This window comes from Embiotoca jacksoni, unplaced genomic scaffold, assembly GCF_022577435.1.
Source record: "Embiotoca jacksoni isolate LCO1_2020_lvr unplaced genomic scaffold, fEmbJac1.0.p SCAF_72, whole genome shotgun sequence".
In the NCBI taxonomy this organism is placed as follows: Eukaryota; Metazoa; Chordata; class Actinopteri; family Embiotocidae; genus Embiotoca; species Embiotoca jacksoni.
The window spans coordinates 1,174,287-1,202,180 of NW_027185428.1; the positions used below are offsets into that span (position 1 = coordinate 1,174,287).

General features: G+C 43.7%; 2 protein-coding genes across 5 annotated transcripts in view; both read left to right on the top strand.

Annotated features, from left to right (window-relative positions):
* Positions 1-4,252, top strand: part of LOC138215306 (diacylglycerol kinase beta) — a 127,013-nt gene extending 122,761 nt beyond the window's left edge. For all 4 annotated transcript variants that reach the window (XM_069177393.1, XM_069177392.1, XM_069177391.1 and 1 more), the window contains one exon: positions 588-4,252. In XM_069177393.1, the coding sequence (XP_069033494.1) occupies positions 588-686 (99 nt within the window). In that variant the 3' untranslated portion in view covers positions 687-4,252. The remainder of the gene's footprint in view (positions 1-587) is intronic.
* Positions 872-27,894, top strand: etv5a (ETS variant transcription factor 5a). Its single transcript, XM_069177395.1, is given in 14 exon segments — positions 872-1,027; positions 16,942-17,095; positions 17,245-17,341; positions 17,432-17,479; positions 17,739-17,789; positions 20,767-20,890; positions 21,742-21,951; positions 21,953-22,045; positions 22,148-22,467; positions 23,709-23,765; positions 23,915-23,983; positions 24,974-25,143; positions 25,241-25,348; positions 25,702-27,894. Coding segments are annotated over 13 exon segments (1,626 nt in total). The 5' UTR covers positions 872-1,027; positions 16,942-17,047; the 3' UTR covers positions 25,933-27,894.

A 27,894-nucleotide genomic window follows, 5' to 3' on the forward strand; every position in this document is an offset into this window, starting at 1 on the left:
CTCGTGTGCCAGAGAGGAGGCAGTCAAAGGCACGAGGCCTGGCAGCGAGCTCACAATGAAGTTGGAGCTACCTGGCTGAACACAGCACCAGACAGATCCCTGTGTTAGATTGGATGTGGTTTTTGGGTCTTGTATTCGTCCCCTGGAAGCCAGCAGACCGGCACTTATCTTTTAAAGCTGATAAAGTCAGCTGCACGCCGACCACGCTGAGTGTTGCTCTGCTTTCGTCTCGTTTCTGTCTCCTTTTGGTTCATCTTTCCTCCTCTTAATTTCCCCAACCTCGACCTCCAGTTCTGTCGTACCATCAAATATCACAGCTTGGCTCTATTATTCATACAACCAGAGGAAGTCAGCTATTAACCATTCAGTCTCACAGCATTTCAACCGTTCCATCTTTTGTCTAAGTAGACCTTCAAGAGGGTGGGAGATAGAAAGCTTCCTGTTGTGTTCTGTGAGTTATTTGCAAGGTCGCCGAGTGATTCTGTAACCATCAGTTGTAAAAAGCCAGGAAGTGATGAACACATTTAATCTACTAACTCTACCTTCAAGTAGATTTGATCATTTCCTTCTCTGTCTGATTCTTTCAGGTCAGAATCACGCACAAGAACCAGGTTCCCATTTTACTCGGCCAGCCTCAGAAGACACCGTTCTTCTTCTTCAAGAGACACAACCGGAGTCATGACTAGGACACGCATACGAACACGGACACACACACACATATGTAGTGCATATATGCAAACACGCATGCCACTGTACAGCCATCTCTATCAGACAGCTGGTACTCCGCCTCCTGGCTGGAGACCAAACGTGGGAAAGATTCCTGACGTTGAGGAGGAACCTGCAGCGACTCTCCACACGGTGCCGAACTGTTCCCACGTAACCCTCATACTCTGTCTCGTCTCCAAACTTCTTCTCCAGCCGTGGAATACGCCTCTGTCACTTTCAAAAGACCAAGTCTCTTACTCCAAAAAACAGCCGCCATATACCAGTACTGCACTGCCGGGATCCCTGAGCACCCAGACGAAAGGTAAAGACAGCAGCAGCATGTACAACCCGCTTCTGAAAAAGTCTGGACGCTGTTTAATATGTAAATCAAAACAGAATGCAATGATTTGCAAATCCCATTAACCCTTATTTAATTGCAAGTCGACCAAAGAAAACATATCAAATGTTGAAATGGAGAAATTTTATTGTTTTATGAAAAATATTATGCTCATTTTGAATTTGATGTCAGCAACACGTCTCAAAAAAGTTGTGACAGGGTCAACAAACGACTGGAAAAGTTGTGTAATGATAAAAACAAAACAAAACAAAAAAAACACCTGATTGAACATCTCACAACTAATTAGTTTACCTAGCAACAGATCAGTAACATGATTGGGTATAAAAAGATCATTTCAGAGAGGTGGAGTCCACTCAGCAGTGAGTCCAGACCTGTCTCCAATTTAAGAAATTTGAAACATTATTAAAATGGAAAATATGACAGAGGAGACCCTGAACTGTTGAGCAGCTAAAATTATATCTTAGACAATAATAGGACCACATTTCACTTCCAGAACTCCTGAATCTGGTCTCTTCAGTTCCCAAACATTTACAGAGTGTTGTAAAAACATGACCCCGTCCCAACCTTTTAGAGACGTATTGCTGCCATCCATTCAAAATAAGCTTATATCTTTTATAAAACAATAAAATTAATTAGTTTCAACATTTGATGTGTTGTCTTTAGTCTATCTGTTATAAAATACTGGTTTATATGTTCAGGAAATCATTGGATTCTGTTTTTATTTCAATTTTACACAGCGTCACAACTTTTTTGGTGTGATGAGCAGTACAATAAGAAAAAGAAGAGGCTTTAAGTGTTTGTGGCAATAAGTGTGTGTGTTTACAAGGCCAGTGAGTAGACAGAGTCAGATCCACCTCTTCATATTCTCTATGAATAATGAAAGTGTAGTTGCTGGTAAGAGCTCTGACTGCAGGGCGTCCCTGCAGACTGACATCGCGATGCAGCCCAGAAGAGAGAAGGCCTCATCCATTATTGACTTCTTCTGTTTATGGGTTGGGTCGGATGGGTGGAAACATGGAGGCATTTCAGCCCTTTAGCATCGCTGTCCCACAGTCAAAAGCTCCTCTTCATAGAATTCATTCTGTATAAACTGACTAGAGTCCAAATTTAAAGTCGAGATTAGAGACTCTCTTGGTCATCTTTGCTTTCTTTAGCAACTAGTTTGTCCTCTGTGGTTGGTGCGCTCCATCTACGGCGTTTTCAGACCAAACAGTTCTCAGGACCTTCTTGAGAGGAACCTCCCCCCACTGAGTTTCCTCCAGAACTAAATAGGTTCGGAGGCCTTTTGCTGTTTGCATTCACGCCACCAACAGAACCTGTGAAGTGACGCTCTGCTGCCGAGTTGAAACTTTATTCTGCTGTTTTAAGGCTTCGTTAGTAGCTGTAGTTCACCTGCTTACTGTTTACTCTGTTTTAAACCCGGCAGTTGTCTGTGCTGCCGTGTGTCACCACAGTTCCCATGGTAATGGGGAGAGTACCCAGGCAGAGGAAGGAGCTAAAAAAGTCCCACAAAACATAGTTATGGGAACGAAAAGGTTCTAAGTTCCTGCGGTGCAGACGCACACAAAAGGGGGAAACTCCTCCCATCGTTCTTACAACGGTGAAAAAGTTCCTGTGGTCTGAAAACGCCTCCAGATCGAGCCAACAGCTCCTGTGCTCATCACACCATAGAATACTTCTGGTGGGTCAAGTTGGAAATAAATCCCCTGAAGGGTACAACAGCAGCTCCCGGGGGTTTATTTACCAGAGCATTGACAGGGGAACTAAATTTGTCGCTCTATTTCAGGGAGGGTCTCTTTCTCCTTCACTGAAAGCCGACCCTTAATTATCGTGTCAAACATCCACTCACAATGTGGAGAGTGATGTCAGAGCCAGCTCCAGCTGCAGGCTGCCTGGGGGGGCCGTCATACATTAGGATTTATTCAACCACTGGTAACAGAGGAAACAGATATTTGATTAAAAAAAAATTTAAAAAAAGGGTTCTCTACACGATTGAGCTAAGTTTAGTGTTTATAAAAAAAATTACCCATATCACTTTCCCCACAAATATATTAAAATATATCAGACAGTATGTGCAGACAGGGTATATGCATATTTCTAGAGAGTAGGTATAGCTCATGTATCATGTGTTTTTAATATATGAGTGTTGATAATGTGCAGTTTGTAGCCTAGAGGGGTTCAGATCTGCTGCAGGCAGTTTTCTACTCAGTCTAATTCACATTATAACATACTTCAATTTAGTGTTGTATCATTTTCCTTCCTCAGCTTCACCTGTGGAAGGAAAATAGAAGAATTACAAACAATCTCCTGTTTCACATGATACCTTGATCAGAGCTCTAAACACAGTCTTCATCAGTAATGCTCTAATTGAAAGCTCTGCAGAAAAAAAAGTAGTACTTAAAGACCTTGAGTGAGATTATTCTGACCCAACTGGAAGGAACAAATTTTAATGCTCAAGAAAATCACTCGAAATTTACTAAAACTGAAACTGAATCCACTCTGAAAACTTCCGAAACTCGAAACGAGTGTGAATCTGTGTGTTAAAAGTTTCTACGTGATGAGAGGTAGATGTTAGAAAACTGCTGCTGGACTGTGCTTCAGGGCCGAGGGAGGCTCTGATGGTACAAACTGAGCTCCACTGTAGAACCAGCTGCCGATGCCTTTAAAGCCTGCTTCCCTTTAAAACACGCTGAGTTGTTCCTCTGACACTCGTTAACCAGACAGGAAGTCCTCTTTCACTGTATGTACGATGTGATCAGGTTCATCATGTCATTGTAATCCAACGCAGTAGTTTATGTTTCATTGTGCACCGCTGTAAAGCTCTTTGGTAGAACTGGTACAACGGGATCATTACAGACACGTGTCATCGTCCTTTATTTGTAGTGAGCGGAGAACTCCATGGTGAAAGAGTGTATGTTTACGGTAGCATTACATTTATTGGAAGAATGCTTTTTGACAGCTATGTTACCAAGTGTATATATTTGTTTATAATATTTTATCTGAAGTTGATTTACATCACCGCATGCCTGCTGAATCAGAAGGAGAGTGAGCATCAGACGTGCATCAGACTCATCATACTTCTTTTCTGCTGCAAAAATCTGATTTATTTGTTGTGCTTTTTACTTTTTCAAATAGCATGTTTAAGAAAAAACACAATCTAGTTGCATTAAAAAAGAAAGAAAGTTAAAACATCTATTTCTGATTTATAACCCGATCAAAAGGCAGCCGACATGAACGTCCGCAGTTCATATCTCAGTCCCTCCAGGATTTCACTGAGGCTTTTTTCTGATTGTTTGATTTTGCGTTGAATTTTCTCCAAAATTGCGATGTAATTTGTGGAGTTTTAAGTGAGTTATTTGCAGAAATTTATGGGAATTAGAAACATTTTTGTACAAAATTTCAAAGCTTAACTGATAAAGGAAAACAAATTGAATTACGTCCTTTCATAATAATCCTGCTGCACATCACAGAAATATTTTACTTCTAATATTTTTTATTTATTTATTGAACTTAGAGAACCGTGGAGATAAAAGTTCCTAAAAGCTCCTAAAAGCTCCTAAAAGATCCTAAAAGCTGCGTATGTTTCCAGAACAGACCATCTGTGACTGGAATATAGAAACAAGGACTACATCAGCTGTTAAAATAAGAGCTTTAGATGCTGTTTAATTCATGTTTATTCAACACATAGACCTGCTGGATGAAACAAACAAAGAGACGTCTCTGACAACTGGACGTGTGGAGAAAACTCATTTAACATCCAGTAATATGGAATCACTTCCTCTGATCACAAACATTTAATCACATTGTTTTAATGTGAAGGCTTTTTCCGGTTTCCTCAGGTGCACAGAGATTGTTTTGGGTAATTATCACAGACTGGATATAAAAGTGTTCGTAGCTTCAGGTCTGTAAAATGGTTCTGATCCAGAAGTGTCTTCAGCTGCAATACCACCAAGTGCCACTAGAGGTCGGCTCCAAAAAGCCTCCGGCTCCATAGACTCCCATTCAACTTCTCTCATCAAATCCAAAGTGAATAAAATGTGTCCATCAGTTATCTCGGTGTTGTTATCTAAAGTCACTCCTTCTTATTAGTTTTCTGGAGGTCCATCTGAAAATAATCCCTCATTCATTAGAAAAGAAGATTCAAGAAGACCTGTTTTTGGGGGCGTGTCTGTTTGATTGACAGGTCTGAGGTGCAGTCAGGTTACAGCTATCGGTGGGCGGGACGTAGTATCGCTAGGTTTTCAATCAGATCAGTCAGATCCACCGCTGGCTCCTCCCCCAGCTCGTCCAAATATGGTCACTTCCTGCTCCAAACTTCGCCGAACTAGCAAAGATGGTGACGGACAGAATCTGAACTGGAGGCTTCATAACGTTCACAAACTAATGATGACATCACTGATGGTTGATGACATCCCTGATGGTTGATGAGGAGGCAGAGCCGTGCTGATTGTAAATGAGGAGTTATTTTCATTAATAAAGTGAGTTTTGTTTGAAAAGACTTACTTTATGCTGTTCAAACTTTCAGCACAGCTTCTTTTGACAAATTGATTTGCGAAAAAATCATGGAAATTTAAAGAAATTGCAAGCACCCCACAAATATTACGGCGTTTGCTTAGATCTGCGTTAATTATTGCGATCGCAAGAGCATTATTTCCTGGAGGGGCTGGTGTCTCTCTCTTTTGAAGTAATCAATTCCCTTATCAAATAAAAGCCTTCCTCTGGGATCATTGGGCTCACAAAGGACACAGAAATTTGTTTCAGGAAGATATTGTCCCTGAAAATGGTGATTTGCTTCGACCCTCAACCATCAACAGCTGACTCAGACAGACGAAGAGCAGATGATTTCATCAATACTCGATGACCCAGCGTTTCCTCTTTCTATCCTTCATTGACCAGCAGAGGTCAGTTACTAGTGTTGTGATGTCCGGATGTAATCTGCTGTCACGAAGAACAACTTTATCAGAAAACAAAGGAGGTGATAACAGGTTGAGTTCAAGATAAGAGAATGAACATGATAAAATATCTAAAGTAGTCTGTCTGTGGTATTTAACGTGGTTCAGTTAGTGAACATCACTTCACTTAAACAGGAGTTAATAAATGTGTTGGGTGCTTTTTTTCATTTGCTGATTAATCAAGCAATATTTAACGCGCAACCGCCTCGGTCTGGACCGCATCACCGAAGTGCCAATAATGAGGTTAAAACAGCCTCCAGTGTAATACTGAGATTATACAAGTTACCAACTACAGTAAATAAAACATGTAATCTACATGTGTTCATATTGTGGAGCAATTCACTCTCTAAATATAAAACTTTTTGTTAGTGTGATCTCCGTTTCCATGGCAACACATGGGGTATGACTAACAACTGGAAAAAAATCAGTCCCATCAGTAGACTCTTATGTAACGTATGCAACGTTTCCTACTCCAGGAAGTAGTCGGACCCTTAGCGATCACCTAGCAACAGAGAGGATTTCTAGTCTCCAACTGAATAAATACAGAATATAGAAACACTAAACTGCTCAGCTAGCTCAGTCTGGTTGGAACAAAGATATCTGATGAACAAAGATATCTGAGGAACAAAGATATCTGATGAACAACGATATCCATGGACTCCTGTGTTTTTAACATTTTAGCACCGTGTCGTGTTCAAACCAAACCGGTCCAGCTAGCCTCCGCTAGGATTGTAAGTGCGTGACTATCCGTGGTGTTACGGTACGGGTGCTCGGAGCGACCAAAAAGGACCAAAAGAGACCCGACTTCACCAAATGGGTCATTTAATAGAACTACAACAAGTAGAAACTACATTATATTACATATTATATGAAATTTTATTCTAATTCTATTTTCCCATTGAGGAGGTGGAGGGATATTTGTAGTGATGTCATGATGATTTGACCAATCAGGTCTCTTGGTCAGAACTACTTGTTGTATAATAAACATTGGTTTTTTTTTCCCATGAAAAGACCAAAACCCAAAGAATATCACCAGTGTCGTACTTTTTTGATAATTTGACTGGTTGTGAATTCATGTAAAACCGCCAACTTTAGCATGTAGCTATAGCTTTAGCTTGGCATTAATAACCTATACATAATGTTTTCTTATTTAGCGCACAATCATACAGACACTCACGCAGTTGCGTAACAAGTCCCACTGGGCTCCAGTGGAAGACAGTTAAAGCAGCTCCTGCCATCAAAGTGCATCATAATGTTCTGCTTACTGTTCAGTCTTTGGCCGGCCTCCTGCCTTTGCTCCCTTTCCCTTCGGTGTAGATTTTTCCATTAAAACAGCATCACAGATTTAGTTGCAATCATTTCAATAGAATTTCCTCCCAATTGGCCCACAGTGGCAGTTATAGGGTCCCTGTTTCAGATTGCTGTTTCTGCACTTTTACAACTTCAGTGGATTGGACAGGACCTGATGGCACCAGTCAGGTGGTGCTGGAGGAAGAAGAGTCCCTAACCTTCCCCCTCTAAAAAAAAAACAACCTCAAAGTCTTCTAGTTTTCTTTTAATCACGTCAGTTTGACCCAATATTTCCCCCAAATCCTGACGGACATGTTTCAGTTTCCTCTCATTGCCTGCTGAGTGAAGTAACAGTCTGCCAGCAGTGCCACTGTGAGCTCCAGCAAAGTAAACTGTGTTCCACTATGTTTTTATTTTTGGGTTGTTAAGATAATTGATTTCAAGGCATAAACTGTATCTATCCTAGTGTCTGGGTCTAGGCTACTAAATAAACACACTAATTCTATCCAATGATACATAACTTCATTCATAAATTCAACTTCATAAAGACATGAACTCTGTCTCTCTCTCTCACACCCCCACACACACAATGCATCCTTCACATGTTAATGGTGAACTTTTACAAATTATTAGCCAACTATGTGGGTCTCTACTTCCTGTTTGCCTCGTGTTTGGCTGCACACGACCGGCTGAGCTGAAAGTTTCCAAAAGAAATGGATGTCTTCATGGATGGATCATGTTTCTATCTGGTTTCTTCTTTGGAGAATTTTAACCTGCATTTGTGGACGCAGCGATGAACTGTGTTCACAGACGATGGTTTTCACAAGTGTTCCTGAGCCCATGCAGTCATCTCCAGTATGGAATAGTGTGTTTTTAATGCAGTGCTGCCTGAGGGCCCGAAGATCACCACCATCCAATATTGGTTTCCAGCCTTGTCCCTTGTGTTCAGAGATTTCTCCAGATTCTCTGAATCTTTTAATGATATTATGAACTGTAGACGATGAAATCCCAATTTTTTTTTGCAGTTTTACGAACATTATTTCTAAATTGTTGCACTATTTGCCCACGTAGTCCTCTCCCCATCGTCACTTCTGAGCCTCTTTGCGATGCTCCTTTTCATACCCAAATTATCTTGATGGTAACTGATCGGTTGCCAGTTAGCCTAATTAGTTGTGAAATGTTCTTCTCTGAAATGTTTTTTTCTTTACAAAACTTGTACAGTCTTTTGTTGACCCTGTTCTGTTTTTACTTACATTTTACACAGCATCCCAACTGTTCTGGAACAGGGTTGTATATTTTGAGGATATAATTACTCTCAAACAATACTGAAGAGCCTGAAAACCAAACAAACATGTTTCACATCAGACAAAGTTGTTGTTCAATTTAATTAAACCCAAATTTAGTGGGTAGCCTATGACCCCACAGTGTCAATTAAAATACAACAATTTCCCTCTATCGTCCTTTAACTGTTACATATATCATATTTAATTTACTGAGTCCTGTGTTTTACTACTACCACCACCCAACCCCATGATTGTAACTAGCTGCTCTTGTATTAATCGACAGAATCCCGTTCAGAAGTGTCTCTACAGTCCTGATGAGTGTGATCCACTGATATAGTTCAAAATCAGAGGCACAGATGCAGCAGTGTTGTTGCTTTACATCTACATTATATCATCAAATCATAGAAATCAGATTCTATATATCACAATAACTAAGGGATTATTACTAAGTAAGAAAAGGCTGCTGTATGAAGCCAGGAGGACAATTAATGACTGATTGGATTCATAAAGTCTGCATCTGTGCCATGAGCCCTCTGTTCCCCCTTAGGGTCAGTATGTTAGGGGGCTCTCACCCTCAGAGGGTCAAGGCCAGACTGTCCTCTGTGTTGTCCGGGACCTGATTGGGTTGAAAGTGGCTGCAGAATCAATATGTCCAGCCCTGCAGTCTGCTCTCGGTCTGTCGCTACTGTTTGTCACCCTCCCTGTTTGTTAGCAGTTTGATGGACTCAACACTCTACTGAATAAACAAAGGAAGTTCAATATGCATGTTTGTCCCTTTGTTTGAGTCAAGCAGTATTGTAACATTAGTCACTGTCATGAGTTTTATCATCTAATAAAACATTTGTAGGCAGCCAAATGATTTATTAATAAACTTGTTGAATTCTGTATGTAAATGTGAGTAAATGTTGTGGTGTAAAAAGTACAAGGTAGCTTGAAAAGGAAAAATGCAAAGTTGTACTTCAACACTGATTAAATGCACATTATATTCCACCTTTGATTGTTCAACAATTCAAGAAATTATCTAAATCACAACCGGTTCTTTTCCTAGTGAACTAAGAAAAATTATTAGATCAAAGATATTCTTGGTTTTTTTAACCACACGTTGATAACCGTTTGTGTCGTAAACATTTTCGCTCACATATTTACCTCTGTACTCTTCGTATTACTGGAGGAGCCCACTACAGGGCGCACCAGAGAAACGAGGATGTAAGTAGAACATCTTGATTTGAATGATGTAAACATAGACTGGATATAAAAGTGTTCGTAGCTTCAGGTCTGTAAAATGGTTCTGATCCAGAAGTGTCTTCAGCTGCAATACCAGCGAGTGCCACTAGAGGTCGGCTCCAAAAAGCCTCCGGCTCCATAGACTCCCATTCAACTTCTCTCATCAAATCCAAAGTGAATAAAATGTGTCCATCAGTTATCTCGGTGTTGTTAGCTAAAGTCACTCCTTCTTATTAGTTTTCTGGAGGTCCGTCTGAAAATAATCCCTCATTCATTAGAAAAGAAGATTCAAGAAGACCTGTTTTTGGGGGCGTGTCTGTTTGATTGACAGGCCTGTGGTGCAGTCAGGTTACAGCTATCGGTGCATCGCATTAATGTCTGACGACGTGCACAACCAACGCTCAGGATAGATAGCTCAGACACAGGATACGTGAGGCAGCCAAACCAAGCAGCAACCAACTGTGACGTCACCTAGTAGGCCTCCTGCAGTCCAGACCTGTCACCCATTTAAAAAATTTGGTGCATGATGAAACGAAAAATAAGACAAAAGGAGACCCTGAACTGTTGAGCAGCTGAAATCCTCTGTCAGGCAAGAATGGGATCACATTTCACTTTCAAAACTCCAGAAACTGGTCTCCTCAGTTCCCAGACGTTTACAGTGTTGTTAAAAGAAGAGGTGATGCAACACAGTGAACATGATCCTGGAACAACTTTATAGAGATGTGTTGCTGACATCAACTTCAAAATGAGTAGATATTTTTCATAAAACAATAAACATTTCTCAGTTTTAACATTTAATATGTTGTGTTTGGTCTATTTTCAATTAAATTTGGGTTTACATGATTTACAAATCATTGCATTATATTCTTATTTATATTTTACACAGCATCCCAACCTTTTTGGAAACGGGGTTGTAAATCATGAGAGAAGTTTAACAGGAGCCTTTTTGGAGCGAGCCCTTGGTGGTATTGCACATTAAGGCACTTATTCATTGGCCTCATTTTTCAGAAGCTGCGTCTACTTTCATATACAGTCAATGGTCCAGACTGAAAAATCTCAAGAATTGTTGGACTGATTGCATTACATTTTGTGTACATGTTGATGGTCATGTGAAATTTGACTTTGTAGCTTGTGGCGTCCAGATGACTTCGGTAATCCTCATTTCATCTTTTGCCACCAGCATGACGACACTTTGTGGTTCAAAGTAAATTATATCTTAAAGATTTGAATTTATTGGATTGATAATCTGAAGTTTATTTCAGATAACATGTTTGTTTTTGATTCGTAAATCTGCAAAACGAATTATTCTAACCGTACTTTGTGTTTAATGATATTTTTCTACACGAATGGTTTAACATTATACCTGCTAAACTTCATCATGTTTCCATTGTTATTCTGAGCAGGCCAGCATCCTGAAGTAGAGCCTGAGAGAGCTTCCAGCATGCTGTAGACTGTTGTGGGGTTTGTTGTAGCAAAACAAAAACAAAAAACTATTGAAAACACAATAAGCTAATCACGTTAGAAGAAGAGTGTCTTTAGCCCCTCGTCATTTTCAATGGTTTTATCTTGTTGCCCTTTTGACCCTGATCTGTGGTCCAGTACTGCAAAGCTGGCTAAAGCAGAGAGACAGAGAGACAGAGACAGAGACAGACAGACAGACAGACAGACAGACAGAGAATCTGGAGTGAAGGAGGAGGCATTGAATTAAGACCGTGAAAGAGACAAGAGAGAGATAATAAAAGACAGCGTTATACAACTTGGAGCCTCAGAAGAGTCTCTGCCTTCGGCGAGGCTTCTTGAGTCGGGCGAAGATAACAAGGCAAGAATTATCTCCAAAGTGCTATTAATAGCAGGCAAGTCACATCTTGTCCCTCAGTGAGAGAGCATCCTGCACCCAGAGGCACTACTGTTTCCCATTTCACTCTTTTTTCTAATGTGCAATTTGACAGACATTTGCAAGCGAGGACCGACTGCCAAGGCTCTCAATTATAATGTTCTCACTCACTTCATCACTGAGGATGTTGTTTTAGCTGCGATGAAAATAAAGGTCAGGTTCAAAGACAACAAACATATAGAGGTTTAAATTAGTTATGTGTTGTAAACAAACAAAACAGTGTTTTGTGTCATGAACCATTTATTTAATGGTTCATGTGCAGCTTCGCCTTGTCACGGACTGTTTTAGCATTTTTTCTCAGCCTTCATCCGTGTCTTAAGAACTGCAGCAGCAGCAACCACATGGTTTACTTCCTTACTGTTCTGGAGCTTTTACTCACATCAACAGTGAACTTTAAACCACCTGTTTTAAAGAGGAAGTTCACTGACTTTACACAATGAAGAAAATTTTTATCAGACAGGATCAGTTAGGTATACAGTGGATCTGACCGATCTGACTGGAAACCTGATGATCCCACCCACCGATAGCTGTAACCTGACTGCACCACAGGCCTGTCAATCAAACAGACACACCCCCAAAAACAGGTCTTCTTGAATCTTCTTTTCTAATGAATGAGGGATTATTTTCAGATGGACCTCCAGAAAACTAAGAAGAAGGAGTGACTTTAGCTAACAACACCGAGATAACTGATGGACACATTTTATTCACTTTGGATTTGATGAGAGAAGTTGAATGGGAGTCTATGGAGCCGGAGGCTTTTTGGAGCCGGCCTCCAGTGGCACTCGCTGGTATTGCAGCTGAAGACACTTCTGCATTGGAACCATTTTACAGACCTGGAAGCTATGAACACTTTTATATTCAGACTATTTATATACAGTCTGTGTTCAAAACACAACCTGGTGCCATTTTTAAAATGTGACCAACTACTGCTTGCTACAATGATAAAAGTTAGAGTTGCAATCAAGAATTTTAAAACAGATTCAACAACATCAGTGTCACTGACTTCTTATTGAGTTTTGCTGGAGTTTTTTCAGACTTCACTCCTGGTGATGGAGCCAAAAAGACTTGTTTTATTTTTTAAATCTTCCCCAGTGTTGTTCATTTCGCAGTTTCGGATCAATTATGAACTGAATTTGGGGATGTTTTTATAGCTGGAAATTGAGAAGAAAAAAAGCCTGCAGCTGAAGGTATTAAGCCATGGATGGAAAAAAGTGAAATGCAGACTGGGACATCTGCAATCCAAAAACAACTCCATGATCTGAAGAAGATTATGTGATATAATCAAAGGCTCCATGGCTTTCTACACTGCTGTTTGCCAGTTCAGATCTGTGTCTGTATATATAGATGCAGGATTGTGGGTCAGAGGTTCCAGGCACAGTGTCCTCACCTTGGTGACTGAAGTTCGGGATTAGCCCACATTGGATGGAGGCAGTGCTGCTGACCTGGCTGTTATGTCAGTGTCACACTAATCTACGGTTGTAGTCATGGAGGCAACAGGAAACTGGGCATTCAGATCTCACCCCGTCTCCACGACACCCACTTACACAGTCATCCAGAGAGAGAGAGGTATGCACACAGGCAGCGTGTCACCGTGTGCATATGGCACATTTATTTAAGGAAAGAGTAAGAACAGCAACACAATGTGCTCCCTCTCCTCACGCCTCCAAGTGACCACCCACCACATCCGCACCGCCCGAGAGGTGCTCCATACAGTGGACCTGCAGGCTGCTGCTCTTCAAAGAAGATGTGTCCTCTGCTATTTAATGCTTCACACATGTACACAATTCAGTTTGACAGTGCGTGTTTTTAAATCCTCTCACCTCCACGTTTTTCAGCTCTACATCTCGAAGCTGAAAGACAGCCGGTTTACCTTTGACCTCCGACCTGTGGGACGAGCAGCAGATAGCACTCTCTCCTCTGTGACAGCTACACGCGTTGCCGCTGCAGTAGTCTTATGATCTCTGCATCACGGCTGCAGGGCTTTGACTGGGATTACAGATTTCACACAAGCTGTTTTAAATACTGATGTTCACACAAACCGATTTTATTTAAAGGAATTCATAATTTGGTGATGGAGGCAATAAGGATAAAGGTTATTTATTTATAACCTGTAACATTTGGGCTTCAACAGCTGCTCCTTCACACGCACGTTAAAAATACTTGAAGAATACTTTGTGCATTTAATTATTGTGTGAAGACCAAAAGTATTTTATCATAGCTGAAGAACATAAAAAAAAAAAAAAAAAAAAAAAAAAAAAAAAAAAAAATTCCCCTTGGGGATTAATAAAGTAACTATCTATCTATTTCACTTTTATAAGACTATGTTGCTTTTACCACTGATTTGAAGTCATGAAACACAACCCAAAAATATTTAGGTCACAGAAACCAACAAATATCAATGATCAGTGTTGGGGATGAATACTTTTTTGTATAATGGTGATGATAAGATGGTATCAGAAAAGAATTAAAGGAAATTTTTGTGTTGCTTTTTTAGCATAAAATAAAAATAATTATAACAATAAAATAAAACCTGGAATGCTCCAGGTGTTATAATTTATAAGCAGAGAAGGTGTGTTATATACACATATACAGTATATGTCCCACATGCAGGCTTATGCTGGACACAACGCTTCCTACTGTGTGTAGATCACATTGCTGATGCAATGTTGTGCTTTTAAGAGAAAAGATTTTAAAATGCCTGACATGCTGGAAGGAACTTTTAGACACTCCTCTCATAATTAATTAATTGCGATGATTACATTTATCCTCAATAAAGTACAGTGTATGAAACAGCGTGGGTATATTTAACATAGGCTATATATATTTCAGTGCAATGATCTATCTTAACAGTGGCTGGAAAGTGAGCGTGACACTGACGTCTCTCCAGCATCTGTGTAGGTTTGTATCTTTAGTATATTTCCAGTGCAGCTGGCCTTTTAACAAACACGTCTTGACAGTGATGGTTGAAAAAAATGTGAATGAAATCCAGCCATTCATAAAAATAGGTCACTGCTGCGCCGTGATTGGCCAAACCAAACCTCATACATAAGTCATGAGGTCCGGAGCGGCCATTGGCTCCTTGCTTGATGGACAGACTCGATCCCCCAATCAGCGCACGTCTCTGCGTGCGGCTCGCGCCCAGGGGAAAACCGACCGGGCCATCAACGAAAAGCTCAGTCAAGTTTTGTGAGTCGAAGGAGGCACAGCGGTCTAACAGCGCGCAGCCGACTACACGACTCTCAGCACGCTGTTTTTTATCTGGATATTTCTAACACCTTATTTCGATATAGAGGACTTATACACACACCAACAAGGTAAGCTGCAGTGTTTACATCGGCGTGAACGTGCTTTTGTGAAGCCGTGTTATGGCTAGCTGTTTTTCTAACGGTCTTTTTTAGTCTTTGAACGAGCGCAACGCCATCTTATTTAAAGATATTTACTTTGGCAACCATTTTATATTCACTTATATCTGCGTGACTAGACGCCGTGTGTCGTGTGTGTTGTATGTGAGTCTCGGTTTATCTGCGTGTCTGCGTGGATATTAGCTGTTGGGTCACGAGCGGCCAGCGACTGTTTATGATTTTTTTAATTTTTTTTTTATGAATGAACGGGCCATTTTTTCTTTCCTCAGTGTTTCCACACGGATCGAGTTTCACTTCATTGAGAAAAACAAGGGAGGGCGGGGGAAGGGCGAGGGGGGGTGGTCGGGAGCCCCCCCCCCCCCATCAGCTAGCGTGCACACAGTTTGATAAAAGTAATCAGCATTATCCAAGTTTAACAGTGTGCTCTTTTATTTGACACGTGTGGTTAACTTTTTCTAATTGTTTAATGGAACATGTCGCTTATTGTTTTTTGTTTATATTTCCTGAGGTTCAGCATAATTATGCCACATTTCATTATTGTTAGTGATAGATTTTAAAGCACAGTTCATGCACTACGCAAAGTGCTTCACGTTGTTGCTTTTTAAAGTAACTTCAGTGTTTTAATCTGTTTTTAAATGTCCTTTTCTTTTGCCTGATGTTTTAATGGTTTCGTGTGAATTTCTTGATTGTTAACCTAACCTAAACTTAAATTCATACTATCAGCTTTATTTTAACTGTGTGAATGTCATGCCAGAGTAAAGCTAATAAAGTTAAGTAATGATAACTGAATTAATTAAATCATAGCTATTATTAATAATTAAAGTAATAGAAATGGAGCATGAAGCCGGGCAGACTGAGGTGAAGTGCGCCTGTAATTATTGCCCAGCAGCGCTCCTTCATTCCTCCTCCGTTGGGAGCAGATCGAGGAGTGAGTCAGTCACTCTTCTCCGGGAGGAGTGAGAGGAGTGAGAGGAGTGAGAGGAGACGCTGCGGTTCAAAGGAAACTGAATACGTTGTTGTGTCTGATCTGCTCGGAGCTCGGAGCCTCCATAACACACTAACCAGCTCGTTTTCTACCCGGTTTGGGAGACTGAAGAGCGGGAAACTCTTCCGTCCAAGTCCTTAACTCAAGATCTCCGAGCTGATTATTATGGGATGTGGTGCCCACAGATGGCCGGTGGAACTTATATAACTGTATTACACCGGTTGATTAATGACCGTGTGTTTACATCGCGCTGCTTCCAACGAGCTAAAGATCCGAACGGCACATCCGGGAACTTTGGCTTTCACAACAGTCCCCGCCTCCTTTTGGGGGAAAACAAACGCCCCTCTCCACAGACTTCAATGTAAAACAGCTAACCACATAACTAACTACACAGAGACTCTTAGTTGCACCAACAATGATGTGAACAACTCTTAAAAAGATGCCGATAGAAGGGCTCCATGCTCCTCTCTATACAGGGAAGACGGAAGTGACGTTTTATGGCAGGTAGAGTGTGAATATAATCCCAAGACATGGCGCCGCCATGTTCTTTCAAAGTCTTTTAGATCCGGTGGTTTACAACGGGTTGGTTTTTGTAAAGTTATTTTACATTGAAGTTTATGGAGAGAGTCGTTTGTTTTCCCCCCAAAAGGGGGCGGGGACGTTTCTGGAAGCCAAAGTTCCCGGAGTGTGCCGGTCCGATCTACAGCTCAGTCAGGAGAGCGGTTTGATGGTGATGAAGCCTGGCACGTATTAAAACATAAACCGGTGTATCAGACCTGCCTTGAACCTTTTCTGTCTCCTTTTAATATTTGTTGTTGTTTGCTTCTCTCAGTCCAACAATGAACAGGATGTTTTGTGACGCCTCTGCTCTGTGCTCATGTTTTCCAGTGACCCTGAACGTGGCCCCGACACTGTCTCTTTAAGGCAAATAACTTCCCCCTCCCCCCTTATATTGGACCCCCTCCCCCCCTCCCCCCATAATCTGACAGGCAGCATGGACGGATTCTACGATCAGCAGGTCCCTTTCATCGTCCCTCCCAGTGTAAGTGGACACGTGACAGCCTGGCACATAACACCACCTGCTTCACCTCCTCTCTGACTCCACCAACGACCTCCCTGTAGTCACTCCTACATGTACAGTCTGCTCACACCTCCTGCATCATCTGACTTCACTCTTTATCTTCCAAACAGCACAAGTCTCACGTGGGGGCAGTGTCTCCCAACAGGCCTCCCTACATCGACAGGAAGAGGAAGTTTGTGGACACGGAGCTCGCCCAGGACACCGAAGGTACCGGCCTCGTTTTAATCGGCGCTCCAGATGTTTACATTCGATGGCACCAAACTTCAACCTGAACCTCCTTCACTGTTTTTCTTCTAGAACTCTTCCAGGACCTCAGTCAGCTGCAGGAGATCTGGATCGCAGAAGGTGAGATTCACATTTATTTCACTTTTACACACCAGGATGTCAGAGGAATTATTACGGATGTGTTTCTAACGGGATGAAATAGGAGCAATTTGAGATTAAAGATTAAATATTGCAGTTTTTGAGTTTGCAATCAGAGCAAGAAGCTCAAAGTCATGAGAAACTGCTGAGCGAGAACATTTCTGTGTTTTTGTCTGCTGTACACGTCAGCGTGTCGGAGATGAAAGGTGTGTTGGTCTGACATGCGTGACTCTCTTTACAGCCCAGGTGCCCGACGATGAACAGTTCGTCCCAGATTTCCAGTCGGACAGCTGTGAGTACCTCGTTTCTGTTCTTCCTCCATCTGTGTGACCTGGACGTTGTCCGTCCACCTGCTCACAATTCGCTCGTCCTGCCGGCTTCCTGCCTGAGTTGGGAAGACGTTGACAAATCAGGTTAAAAGAATATCGCTGGCTTCCACTGTCGGAGTAGCAGGTTTCCAGGTCCCGTCGTGTTCATACAGAACTCGTTCTTTGTCTTCCAAACACAGCTCTGGGAAACCCCCCCCCCCCCCCCCCCCCCCCCCCCATTTTGAGTTTAATCAGCCGATTGGCATGGGGGCATCACATGAGCCCGGCTCCTAATCTGATTTCACACTTTCCCGCACTCAGGCCCTGCTGCTGCTGAAGTGGACTAGATTCTGGTTGGTAGTGCAGCTTCAGAGCTGCCTGTTATTCTCCTGCTACCCACGAATAACGTCCCTCAAACTGACCCCCCCCCAAAAATGCTTTGCACATCCCTTTAATGCTGCAGTGGATGGATGTCTCCCCCTCAACCCTCAACCTCCGCTCGGTGTTTCTGCGTTCATGTTTTGGTCTGATGCGCGTGAGGTGGAGGCAGAGGCAGAATGTGGAGGTGGAGGTGGAGGTGACTGCCTGTTAAATGTTGGTTTATGCAGCTCGGAGAGCTGCAAACCAAACGCTTCATTATTATCAAGGTTGATGGATTGACGTGTGTTTATAGATCGTTCTGTCCAAGGTTGTCTGCAGTTATAGGTTGTCTGCATATAGTCGGCTCACTGTGGTGTCGTCTCTGACCTTGTACTGTGTGTGTGTATGTGTGTGACTGTGTGACTGTGTGTGTGTGTGTGTGTGTGTGTGTGTGTGTGTGTGTGTGTGTGTGTGTGTGTGTGTGTGTGTGTGTGTGAGGCAGTCAATGCTGTGCCAGGCTGCAGGCTATTCAGTAAAACCAGACTTTTCACTGTGATTCTTTCACACATGCAGCTCTGACCTATAAACAGGGCTCCCACAGGTCCAGGAATTTTAAAAACTCTTTTCCATACAGGGAATATCAGGGAGTTTTGTTTGCATGTTTAAATTTTAGTTGCCCTTTTTTATTGAAATGTAACATTTTCTTTGGTTGTAGCCCACAGACTGGATATAAAACTACAGACTAGATATAAAACTACAGACTGGATATAAAACTACAGACTAGATATAAAACTACAGACTGGATATAAAACTACAGACTAGATATAAAACTACAGACTAGATATAAAACTACAGACTAGATATACAACTACAGACTAGATATACAACTACAGACTGGATATAAGACTACAGACTGGATATAAGACTACAGACTCGATATAAAACTACAGACTGGATATAAAACTACAGACTGGATATAAAACCACAGACTGGATATAAAACCACAGACTGGATATAAAACTACCGACTGGATATAAAACTACAGACTGGATATAAAACCACAGACTGGATATAAAACAACCGACTGGATATAAAACTACCGACTGGATATAAAACCACAGACTGGATATAAAACTACAGACTAAATATAAAACTACAGACTGGATATAAAACCACAGACTGGATATAAAACTACAGACTGGATATAAAACTACAGACTGGATATAAAACACAGACTGGATATAAAACTACAGACTGGATATAAAACTACAGACTATATATAAAACTACCGACTAAATATAAAACTACAGACTGGATATAAAACTACAGACTAAATATAAAACTAAACACTAAATATAAAACTACAGGCTAAATATGAAACTACAGACTGGATATAAAACAACAGACTGGATATAAAACTACCGACTTGATGTAAAACCACAGACTGGATATACAACTACAGACTAAATATAAAACTACAGACTAAATATAAAACTACAGACTTAATATAAAACTACAGACTTAATATAAAAAACAGGTTCAAAAGACCTGTTTTTGGGGGCGTGTCTGTTTGATTGACAGGCAGGTGCAGTCAGGTTACAGCTATCGGTGGGCGGGACGTAGTATCGTCAGGTTTCCAATCAGATCAGTCAGATCCACCGCTGGCTCCTCCCCTAGCTCGTCCAAATATGGTCACTTCCTGCTCCAAACCGCTACGAACGAGTAAAGATGGTGACGGACAGAATCTGAACTGGAGGATTCATAACGTTCACAAACCAACGATGACATCACTGATGGATGATGTGTAGCTGTAACGTTAGTTAGCTAGTTTGTTAGCATTAGTGGTCATTGACAGAAATTGTAAATGTATCTTATTAGTTTGCGAGCTAATTACCGTTATTGTTAGATCAATTCTTTGCCTCTGTATTTAGACATGTATTTGATTTATTTTAATATTGACATGTGTCAGTCTGGTTTGAACAGCTGACTCTGTACAAACAACGTGGTCTTAGACAGAGTAAGATGCTTCATCTCCCCATCAGCTCCTTTTCTGGTTGGCGGGTCTCATCCGAGCCGTTAGCTTTCACAGCTCACGTGCACACGCTCGGCTCTGCGGGCGGATTCATTGGACCGGCGCTGCTCGGTGCTCTGGGGTCCAGTTTCTGCCTGGCTGTTACACGGTGCCCCAAAAACTGCTGGTAATAAGCAGGATGCTGCAGCTTGTGTCTAATGGTTACAGCCCGGGAGAAGAAAATCATTCGGCACCATTAGATTACAGCCTCACTGATTCATGAGTATTGGTATTGGCTCGCCCTAATGGGAATCAGACGAGAGCTCTGATTGGCTGTGTGTATGTAGTGCGGTTGGTATCATGCTACATGCAGCGGTGGGCGGATGATTGTTTTCAGAGTGCAGTCGAGTGTCATTACGGCGGATGATAAACTGCTGCTAAGTGGCTCTGTCAGTCTGGGAGCACAGACACGGTCCGTCTGCTGCAAATGTGGTTAAGATAACTGCTGCTTCTCTGTTTATGGCTTCCAATTATGGGATATCTGGAGTTTATCTAATGCACTGCTACTTCTCTCTGCGTGTCCTATCTAGTGATGTTTCATGGCCCACCAGCAGCCAAGATCAAGCGAGAGCTGACTCCATCCAAGGATCTGTCTCCCTGCCGCCAGGACCGGAGTCCCATGCCCTACGGAGAGAAGTGCCTTTACAGCTACAGGTGTGTTTACCAAGAGTCCGACGTCGGTGTCGGCTAAATGCAGCAAACAAATCAACAACTGCATGTGCCTGAATTTTCTGCAATTAACTAAAGATAAAACAGAAGTCGTGTTTTTTTGGTGCCGAGGAAGAACGATTGAAAGTCAGCTTCAATCGCTGACATTAAAAACCACAAACTGAGCCAGAAGTCTCAGAGTCGTCATGGACTCAGATCTCAACCTGAACAGTTGTATTAAATCAGTCTACTATCACCTGAAGAATATATCAAGGTCTCTGTAAAAAGTCAGACAGACAGCTGCTCGAGTCCTCAATGAGACCAAAAAACTGGACCACATCCCTCCAGTTCTGAGGTCTTTACACCGGCTTCCTGTCCAACACAGAATCCACTTCAACATCCTGCTGCTGGTTTATGAAGCACTGAACGGTTCATTTGATCTGCTGCGACCTTCTGAACCATCCCGACCCCTCAGGTCATCTGCTGCTCTCCTTCTTGTTCCCAGTCACAACTAAACATGGAGAAGTAGCGTTCAGTTTCTATGCTCCACATATCTGGAACAAACTCCCAGAAAGCTGCAGGTCTGCTGAGACTCTCAGATCCTTTAAATCAGGACTGAAGACTTCTCTGGTTGCTGCTTTGCACTCAACCAGATTCCCGGATCCTATTTTTATCAATCTACCTTTATCTCTTTATCTATTTTAATGTTTGAATCAGTTTGTAATTGTTTTTAAATGTCATGTTTTACTGGTTTCATGTGAAGCACTTTGAATTGTCTCGTTGAAATGTGCAAATAAAGTTCCTGTGGGAGTTGTATGTTTTCCTGTTGACCTCTGACCCCATCTCCTCCTCCACAGTGCCTGTGACAGGAAGCCCACTCCCGGGTTCAAGCCATTAACTCCCCCCTCCACACCTGTCTCCCCCTGCGGCCCCACCAGCACACCAGGAGCGCACCAGCTGAGTGAGCAGACCTCCCTTCCCCCTCCACACCCCCACGTTGCCAACTCGACCCCGGGGCCGCGTCCGCTGCACGTACAGCAACCTCTGACGGCGAGCGCCGGCCCCCCCCAGCCAGCAACCCCTCCCGGTCCACAGCCCCCCCTTCGCCGTGCCCTGCGCACCCATTGGCCAGGATGTCTCCAGCTTCTCACCTGAGCACAGGTGAGCACCCAAAGTGAAGCTTCTGGTTCTGGTGGAGGGACTTTGTGTTTCCAGAAACAGACCGAATCACGTTGTGTTGTCGCCTCCTTCCCTCTTGTTCAGATTCCAGAGGCAGATGTCAGAGCCATGTCTACCTTTCCCCCCCTCCGACAGTCAGGGGCGCCCCCCGTTCCTGCCCCAGCCCCCCCCCAGCAGCAGCAGCCTGTCACGTGACGGCCGGCCTCCGTACCACAGGCAGATGTCGGAGCCGCTGGTGGCTGCGCTTCCACAAGGCTTCAAGCAGGAGCTCATCGACCCACGATACACTGAGCAGGGCGTGCCCGTCATGGGGCCCCCGGGTCCTCCTCCGGGCCCCGCCCACAGGCCTGCTTTCCACCCCATGGCCATCAAGCAGGAGCCTCATGACTTCTGCTTTGATTCTGGTGAGTAGTTCGGTTTATAACATTTTTTTTTTCTCGTCGGTTGGTCAACGTCCCGGACTGTGGAGCAGACGGAGGCTGAGGAATCTGCCTGGCCATGTTTGCTCGAGGCACTAACACACGCCTGAGAGTTTCAGCATGCAGGAGAGGCCTCTTTTTACTCACGCTCTCTCTCCAATCCTAATCTGCATCATCCCTCCAGAGTCGTGCCAGGAAAGTAAAAGTGGGTCTTTTAGCTCGGCGTAAGCCTTCAAGGGCAGAAAGTAAATGGGTCAGTGAAGCAGGTGCAGAAAGCCTCTTCTCCGACCCTACCTGGAATAGATGTAGGCCGGTGACCTGGGAGGACTTAGTGACCCGCAGCCACGTCTGGAAACTCAGCTCAGTTTTAACACAAAGCCAACGGAGCCGGTTCTCTTCAAACCGTGATGGCGGAGAGGCTGTCAGCGGTGTTTGATCCTCACGCCCACTCACCCAGCTGTTCTTCTCAAATTCTGCTGCTTCTTTTTTTTTTTTTTTTCTGCCTCCCTCCCTCTCATACTCTTGATTCCTGGTCTGCTGTCCATATAACCGGCAGCCTGGGCCGTGATGTAATGACAAATCCTCTTAGCTTCTTATGGCCTTTAAATACCTACGTCACTGTGGACATCTCTCTGGAGAAGACGTGCGTGTCTGTGTGTCGACATGGAGCGCATCGTTTTCTGGAGATCTGCCCACCGTTACGTTGACATGAAGACACCGTTCCAACATTGGAGCTTTTTTCTCAAGAGGAGGGAGAGACTTCAGGAAACACGAGGTTGATGTCAGGCTGTCTTATCAGAGGACAGAGTGATGGGGGCCCAGGGGGGAGGGAGGGGGCATAACTCGATTGTCATTGAGATTTCATACAGCCACCACAGTGCTAATCCCATTTAAAGGCTTGGAGAACATGGGAGCTGTGCAGTGTGCTCTGATCATCTGATCAGGGCTTAGTCCACTCCTAGGTGTGTGTGTGTGTGTGTGTGTGTGTGTGTGTGTGTGTGTGTGTGTGTGTGTGTGTGTTTTAGCCCAGCTGTTGGAGCTGTAGATGAACTGTATATTCAGTGTGATTTTAGACTCCACAAACGGAGCTCCACTATTAATGCTGTGGCAGCGGTCCAAATATGTGTGTCAGCTGTGAGCTGGGTTTTGATGTATTACACATTTGATATGACAGTGAGGATGTTTCTGCTCTAAATATAACCACCTGTCTTCCTCTTTGTTTACAGAAGTGCCTAACTGTCAATCATCATTTGGGAGAAGCTTCTACCAAAATAACCACGAAAGTAAGTTCAAATTATTGTGTGTTTGAGTGGTTTCATGACGAGCCTGTGACAGCTCAGGAAAGTGGTCAGCAGCATGTGAGGGGAACGTGTACATTCAGTTACTCCTTCATCCTTCATCTCATTAATACTCCATTTCTTTTCAATTCCAGGCTTCTCCTTCGACCGAGATCCTCAGCTCTACTTTGATGATACATGCGTGGTTCCTGAAAAATTAGACGGTAAGACTGGAAATATTTTTGAGGTGAAGAACAAACGTGAGTGCAGACATACTGGACCTTGTGTGCTTATAAAGTGGTGCAGAATAAACAGCAAGTCGGCTTCATACTGTGTCCATGTTGGAGTACATTACAGAGCAGCAAGCAGTGACGTCACCTGTTGGTTTGTGAACGTTATGAAGCCTCCAGTTTGGAATTTGGCCATGTTGCTAGTTCAGAGCAGTTTGGAGCAGGAAGTGACCATATTTGGACCACAGACTGGATATAAAAGAGTTCGTAGCTTCAGGTCTGAAAAATGGTTCCGATCCAGAAGTGTCTTCAGCTACAATACCAGCGAGTGCCACTAGAGGTCGGCTCCAAAAAGCCTCCGGCTCCATAGACTCCCATTCAACTTCTCTCATCAAATCCAAAGTGAATAAAATGTGTCCATCAGTTATCTCGGTGTTGTTAGCTAAAGTCACTCCTTCTTATTAGTTTTCTGGAGGTCCATCTGAAAATAATCCCTCATTCATTAGAAAAGAAGATTCAAGAAGACCTGTTTTTGGGGGCGTGTCTGTTTGATTGACAGGTCTGTGGTGCAGTCAGGTTACAGCTATCGGTGGGCGGGACGTAGTATCGTCAGGTTTCCAATCAGATCGGTCAGATCCACCGCTGGCTCCTCCCCCAGCTCGTCCAAATATGGTCACTTCCTGCTCCAAACCGCTCCGAACTAGTAAAGATGGTGACGGACAGAATCTGAACTGGAGGATTCATAACATTCACAAACCAACGATGACATCACTGCTGGTTAATGACGTCATTGCTGGATGATGGTTGAGTTGGAGGCTTTTTTGTGGTATTGCTGCTTGCATCGTCCTCATTTTTCACTTAGAAGCTACAAACACTTTTATATGCAGTCTATGATTGACACTTGTGTTTTCGTTATGATTTCTCCTTCCGCCTCTTTTATATTATTTATCCTGATTTTTTCCCCCCCTCTCTTTCCACTTCCAGGTAAAATCAAGCAGGAGCCATCCGTGTACCGTGATGGACCTCCTTACCAGCGCCGCGGCTCCCTGCAGCTCTGGCAGTTCCTCGTCACCTTGCTCGATGACCCCGCTAACGGCCACTTCATCGCCTGGACCGGTCGGGGCATGGAGTTCAAACTCATCGAGCCCGAGGAGGTCGGTTCCCGTTTGGTGCAAACACACGTGCGCACACATCCTCTTCTCTGCAGACAGACATTTGAGTTTCGAATAAGTGTTTTTGTGTCGCCGTCAGGTGGCTCGTCGCTGGGGCATCCAGAAGAACAGACCGGCCATGAACTACGACAAGCTCAGCCGCTCGCTACGATACTACTACGAGAAGGGCATCATGCAGAAGGTAAAGGCACGTTCACAGTTTTCTTTTCCTCTCACCTTTCCCCGGCAACCACATATCGACTGGGGTGAAAATAGTGACCGAGACATTTAAATAAAACCATGAGCGGTCGTCTGATCCAGCAGCTGCTGACCTCATCTCTTCTGCTAAATATGATGATGAATTTTTGGTAGCTGTTCTCTGCCTCCGAATTGACATGAAAAACTAAAATATAGGTAGATTAGTCAATGTGATGCTGGAACTTGACTTTTCACCATCAAGTCCAGGTTCTGTGAAGGAAATTCCAGCTTTAGAAATGTTCAACATGCAGTGCTGATGCAGAGGTTTCCTGTGAGTGAAACGTGTGTCTTGTGGTTTGTCAGGTGGCCGGTGAGCGGTACGTCTATAAGTTCGTGTGCGATCCGGAGGCTCTGTTCTCCATGGCCTTCCCCGACAACCAGAGGCCCAATCTGAAGGCGGACCCGGACAGCCTGCCGGGCCTGGAGGACGACACTCTGCCGCTCACCCACTACGACGACGCTGCCCCCTACCTGCTGGAGGGCGGGGAGCAGTGCGTGGCGGGCCTGCCCTTCACAGACGGCTACGGCTACTAATGCAGCGGCGTCCCGTCGCACAACACACACGTACACGCAAACACTCCCAAAGTCTCTCGACGCTTAAAATCCAGAGCTGGACCCACTGAGCGCTCGGCTCCGACTCGGTTCCCTCTTCTGCTCCCTGGAAGATCTTCACAAAACTCCGTACGCTCCCCAGCTCAGAAAGAACGAGGGGAAACCCTGCAGCAGCTCTTCTACTGCAAAACAAACCAGAGGTACAGGTGGACTGGACTTGGTAGCTCCGCCCACCTTACGAGCTGTCTGAGGTGAGGCGAGGGGCTGCTGTTGCCGTGGAGACCAAACGAAGCGAGGCCACGGGGCCATCATGTTGAAGTGGATCGACAGACGCCCCTTCGTACAAGATTGCAAGAGTTATAACATTTCTGATTGTGTGACAATCTGCTTTTGTTAAAAACAATCACATAGTAAAACATTTCCAATCTAACAGCACACTTGTAAAAGCAGCGCTGTCCTAGAGTTGCCTTTTCTGGGTTCCCACATTTTCACGTCACCACATCTGAACTAGAAGATCCGTAAAAGGGCTTTAATTTGCATAAAAAAAAAACGGATTGACGAAAAGAGACACAACATTATCGAAACACTAATTTGTTTTCTGTAGATAGGACTGCAGTTGTTGTTGTTTTTTTGTTTTTTTTATATGCCAGCTGTTGTATGATTTTTGTTGCGCCGTCAGAGACCTCAGGTTTCTGGGGCGTTGCTGTATTTCAGGCTCGGCGGTCGGTCGGGCTGCTTTCTCATGTAAATGTTCCGCTCTTTCATCCATGTAAGAGATTGTATCTGCTTCCCCACAGCGAGAGCCCAAAGCCCTCTCGGTACACTCCTCTGTGTGTTCGCCCCTGCTGGACCCTTATTCATCATATTTAGAGATACATACAGAAGTGTATATTCTCCCAGCGGGTGTTTTTAATTCATAAAAACAGAAGAAGTACGTGCGATAAACGGTCCCATGTTCCTGTATTTCTGTCCGGGTGCTCCATGTTTCCTCGGCAGTGTACTAATTCCTCTGATGCACCAAGTATGGCAGGAGCATCAGGAAGCTGCATGCAAAACAAAAAGAAAGGACTCCTTCACGTTGGACTCGACTCCGCTTCTCTCTGCATGGTGTCCACAAACATATCGCTTCACCGTCTGTGAACAAAGAGCATATTCCTGATATTCTCTGCAGTTGTTTTTTTAGTTCATGATTTACGTTTTGAACGGGGGCAAAGACAAACTTCTATAAAGTATATATTTTTGCTATAAGGCTGTGTTTGTTTGGGTTTAAATGTCCAAGTTCTATAGTTCTGGCTCCGATAGACACCTTTTAAAAACAGGCTGTTATCTTTATGATGCTACTACTGCAGACTGTTCCTGTTGAAGCCTCTGGACTGGTTGGTGTGTGTGTGGAGGGGGGGGGGGGGGTCTGTGTGTCTCTGTCTCTCTCTGTGGGTGTGGGGAGGTGTGTCTCTGTCTGTCTCTCTCTGTGGGTGTGGGGAGGTGTGTCTCTGTGTGTCTGTCTCTCTGTGGGTGTGGGGAGGTGTGTCTCTGTCTCTGTATGTCTCTGTGGGTGTGGGGAGGTGTATCTCTGTCTGTCTCTCTCTGTGGGTGTGGGGAGGTGTGTCTCTGTCTCTGTATGTCTCTGTCTCTCTCTGTGGGTGTGGGGAGGTGTGTCTCTGTCTCTGTATGTCTCTGTCTCTCTCTGTGGGTGTGGGGAGGTGTGTCTCTGTCTCTGTGTTAGAGTGCCAGAGTTCCATCAAAGGCCAAAGTGAAGACACACTTTATATCATGGAGTCCAGCACAGGGATTGTCTGCACTTGTATAGGCTTCGGTCCGCCCCCCTCCTGCCCCGCCCCCCTCCTGCCCCGCCCCCCCTCCTCCCCTCCTTCCACAATGTGTTTCTTACACTGCTGAGTTTCTGATCATCTGTACTGGGTACAATAAATGGTCCTTAATGCTTCA